This window comes from Hylaeus anthracinus, unplaced genomic scaffold (assembly GCF_026225885.1).
Source record: "Hylaeus anthracinus isolate JK02 unplaced genomic scaffold, UHH_iyHylAnth1.0_haploid 0, whole genome shotgun sequence".
Lineage (NCBI taxonomy): Eukaryota > Metazoa > Arthropoda > Insecta > Hymenoptera > Colletidae > Hylaeus > Hylaeus anthracinus.
Genome location: NW_026533254.1, coordinates 15201805 through 15206640, shown reverse-complemented (window position 1 = coordinate 15206640; position 4836 = coordinate 15201805). Strand labels below are relative to the sequence as shown.

Sequence of the window (4836 nt, the reverse complement as noted above, 5' to 3'; positions counted from 1 at the left end):
CGGTGGCGGTGCCCGTGCCTGTAACACGAGAATTTGCCGTAAAACGCGATCTATCCGGAAGCGCCTAGGATCCTCTCCCTGCGCCGCCTCTAACGAACAAACGATTTCCCTGGAAACATTACACCCGAGCCACGTATCCGATTTTATCGAGCGAAATCGTTCGGTGGCCAACGACACGGGCGAACTGTAAACATTGGGAAAGACGGTTCTCCGTTGATTTGTCACAAACAGTCACAAATCAAATTTCAATCGAGAACATTTGTTAACTGTACTCTTTAACACTGAAACTCTCTAACCAGTCACTTTTCCACGAGATGAATGTAACTCGATACTTTGACTCCAAAGGGTATCCGTCCTCGAAAATTCGGCTCGGAGAAATTTTTAAATTTGTTACTTTAGTTTTAAAAAAAAATATCACCGTGTAGAGAATGATATTTTAAAATATAAATTCCTGTCACTCGGCCGAACGTGGTAGGTATCTGGATTAATATTATCTAGATTAAGATCTTATTAATATTTTATTGCAAATGAGTAATTGTCAGCTAACGACGCTTTACATTTTCACATTAAGATTCTAATTTTTACTTTCGAAACTAAACGTCGTACGAATAAACTGTAAATATAAAAAAGTTTCGTCTTATCATTCTCTATGAGGTGATATTTAATTAGAATTCGAATGTTGAAGGAGTCGGTCAGCGATGCGTTAATTATCCTTTCTGTGTAACCTCGCGTCCCCTCGCAAGACTATGGGGGGCCCCCGTAAGTCCCGAAAGGCTACGAAGCGAACCTACAGTACTCTACACAGGTTTCGCTAACCTTTGCAATTTGTCGTTAGAGGGGAATAGAAAAGGCAGAGTCCTCGGAGGATGTGCCCTTCGTGCGTATACGCGCGTCGCCTGCGCCACGGACCGAGCTCCACGGTGTCCGGTCGTAAATGAAAGTGAAAATAAATTGCTCGGACGGTTCCACCACAAAATGCAATTTGCTCCATTCATGCAGCCGGTCCTTCGGGCACACGGTGCATCGAAACAGCCGATCCCGCTCCACAACCACGGCAGACACCTAAATTATGTTTCGTTGCCGATTCGTTTTCTTCGTCGCTTCTGCTTCGCGCGCTTCTTCTTCCGCAGCGCTTCAGGAATGCCTGCTTCGGAAACGAACGCGAAACGTAACTTCTCCCCGTAAGACCACCCGTTCTTCGCGGCAGTTTCTGCCAACTATCTATTAGGCTGCACCATACGAAATTAACATTTTCATTGGGTAACGTGAAACCGGTATACATTCGAAAAAATTGAATTCTGTTCAGCCGAATCAAGTTATTGTATCATTGTTTCGGTGGAGAGCTCGTTCGACGATTCCAACCGACTTTGTCAATTCTGTATTAGATTGTAAAATACTTCGAATTAAAACTTTTTATCGAGTAACATGAAAATACCTTACATTCGAAGAATTAAATTCTCTTCGGTTTCGTCAATTTCTTATATTATTCTTTCAGAGAATGCCGATTCCAACCGTACCTCTCAATTATCTATTACGCAGTAATATACGAAACTAACGAGATGTAAGCCAGAGATGAGCCAACATTGGTACCTTATCGCTTACAATTTTCGTATAAAATAATACACAGTAGAGCAAAAATATGCCGAGTCTCGAATACGTCTAACATTCGTTTGAAATCTGAACGAATTCGTTAGTGCACGAGGAAAGTCCCCGCAAACACGTAAGTGTTGAGAAGAACATGAAGGCAAGGGGGTTAACTTTTTCCCCAGCACGCCAATCGTGAATAAATTAGTCGGGGCGGCGTCCGTGGTGTTATTATGTTATTACTGCAGACTGGTGCAGCACCAGTATGCCGGCTGGTTTTCTCATCTATTAATTTATCGTCGCGGAGCCGATTCTTTTACGACGCGTAACACCCGAGGGGCCCCAGCGGTCTCTATAAACGGATGCTTAATAGCCTCTGTACCCGGCGGATAATGACTGCGAGTCAAACTTCTCTACGTTTGCTTTGGACCCCGGCATTATCCCCGTGAATATTGCTCTTCATAAAGTTAGATGTCACGTGCGTGAACCGTATTTACGATCCTCGCGAGTACACGGTTGTCCGATCGCCTATGCTGGATAATATCCAGTCAGGCCGCGGTGGTTACTTATCGAGGTAGCGTACCTTCGATATTTTTTGCATTCTCTTGAAGATTCAAACCTTGGATGTATTATAATCGGAGTTTCTGATCCTTGTTTTGTTCTCGTAATCGTCAATTGATAAATGCTTCACTGCTACGCGACTATTGGTTGTATCGTACGAGTTCTGAGCAGTCCATTATTTGTTAGGACGTCTTCGGGGGTTTCTTTTAAGAATTTTTATTTGATTAAAGTTAAGCTAATGGAAACAATTTCTATTTGCTTATTTTTAATTATTTTTTGATTGTTATGAATCGACTTGAAACATGGAGTTGAAGTTAGATCGAAGAACAACGTTTGACTCTATCGGGATTTTATGCAAATTATTCATTTATGTATCGAGTATATGTACACTATGCTGTTAGTGATAAAATAAATTGAAATAATATAATAATCCTAATAATAATCATAATCATAATATCCAAAGAGTCAGTTTTTCCCAGTATCTAACTTGACACGTGTAGCATGACGTTATCTTAATGGAAAATTACGTTTACTATTGAGCAATCGTCTCAATTGCTGATAATATAATTCCGTATCGATTGATCGACTAGTTACCAGCAAATTTAAAGTTTGTTGCTACTAAATAAAGATAAAAAGTTGCTGAGTACGTTAATAGAACTATTCATGCACTTTAAGGTTGTTCTGAAAAACTTCAATAAGTACTCGATCATCAATGCTGTCTGCGATAACAATAAACTCATCAACTATGAATAAAGCATATAGTAAGATTTGAAATTAAACTTAGGCAAATATGCGTAAGTTTGATTAACACTGACACCCAAATGACTTAAGCTTCAATTGAGTAAAGCAAATAAAACGAAAATACAAGTTTATGAATATTAGACGCAAAATTTGTTTCCATTTCTGAAAGTGCCACTGTTAAGGAAGATAAGAAATGTTCGAGTATAATTTGAAAGTACGCTTCAAAAATTCAATTTATGTGTAAATTAAATGTAAACATGGTAAATGTTTCATGCGGATAATATTTGTTTTATCTGCACGGCATAATGCCATACAAATGAAGTGTACACTATTAATCTAAAATCAATAACCACTGTCTGTTATTCGGGATAGTGTGTCGAAGAAATGGTAATTGGTCCCTTATATAAGTCGTTACGTGTACGTGAAATATACAGTTGTCCAGCAGTTAAGTGTCATAACGCATGTCTTTTCCAAAACTCAATTCTGACTCGATATGAGACGTAAGTAGAGAGAACTTAAGGTAGCTTTTTCGAGACCCGACTTGAAAAAAATTTTTAAATGTGCCCATTAGTCATTCCATTATACATGTTGTTAATTTTTTATATTCACAAGTTTTACGTAATATGGTACAAGTGAAATCGTCAACAAGACTTCTATATTTCAGATGTACGTTTAGTGGGCTTTGTTGCCGTGATAACAGAAGCAATTGTGTTGATCTGTGGAAAAGTTATAGTTCCACTTGATATACCTGTGGAAGATAGAAATGACACGATTCAGTTGGGTGACAAATCGGATTATAACAATACCAATAAGTGCAATATGAGAATAAATATGTCAATAACATGCCCAACGACGTCTCCATCGACGTCGCCATCAACAACCGCAGAACCTTCAACGTCGCTTTCAACAACCGCAGAACCTTCAACGTCGCCATCAACAACCACGGAACTTTCAACATCGCCATCAACAACCACAGAAACATCAACGTCGACATCAACAACCATACAACCATCGACGTCATCGCCAACAACCACAGAACCGTCGACGTCACCGCTAACAACCGCAGAACCTTCAACGTCGCCATCAACAACCACAGAACCTTCAACGTCGTCATCAACAACCACGGAACCTTCAACGTCGACATCAACAACCATAGAACCGTCGACGTCACCGCCAACAACCACAGAACCTTCAACGTCGCCATCAACAACCACGGAACTTTCAACATCGCCATCAACAACCACAGAAACATCAACGTCGACGTCAACAACCATACAACCATCGACGTCATCGCCAACAACCACAGAACCGTCGACGTCACCGCCAACAACCACAGAACCTTCAACGTCGCCATCAACAACCACGGAACTTTCAACATCGCCATCAACAACCATAAAACCATCGACGACACCGTCAACAACCACAGAACCTTCAACGTCGCCATCAACAACCACGGAACTTTCAACATCGCCATCAACAACCACAGAAACATCAACGTCGACGTCAACAACCATACAACCATCGACGTCATCGCCAACAACCACAGAACCGTCGACGTCACCGCCAACAACCACAGAACCTTCAACGTCGCCATCAACAACCACAGAACTTTCAACATCGCCATCAACAACCACGGAACCTTCAACGTCGACATCAACAACCATAAAACCATCGACGACACCGTCAACAACCACAGAACCTTCAACGTCGCCATCAACCACCACGGAACTTTCAACATCGCCATCAACAACCACAGAAACATCAACGTCGACGTCAACAACCATACAACCATCGACGTCATCGCCAACAACCACAGAACCGTCGACGTCACCGTCAACAACCACAGAACCTTCAACGTCGCCATCAACAACCACGGAACTTTCAACATCGCCATCAACAACCTCAGAAACATCAACGTCGACATCAACAACCATACAACCATCAACATCG

General features: G+C 41.4%; 1 protein-coding gene across 1 annotated transcript in view; it reads left to right on the top strand.

Annotated features, from left to right (window-relative positions):
• The first annotated feature begins 3379 nt into the window (after positions 1-3379).
• Positions 3380-4836, top strand: part of LOC128893508 (mucin-2-like) — a 2878-nt gene continuing 1421 nt past the window's right edge. Inside the window, exons 1-2 of the mRNA XM_054154509.1 lie at positions 3380-3386; positions 3551-4836. The exon at positions 3551-4836 is cut by the window's right edge and continues 274 nt beyond it. Of these exons, the coding sequence (XP_054010484.1) occupies positions 3380-3386; positions 3551-4836 (1293 nt within the window). The remainder of the gene's footprint in view (positions 3387-3550) is intronic.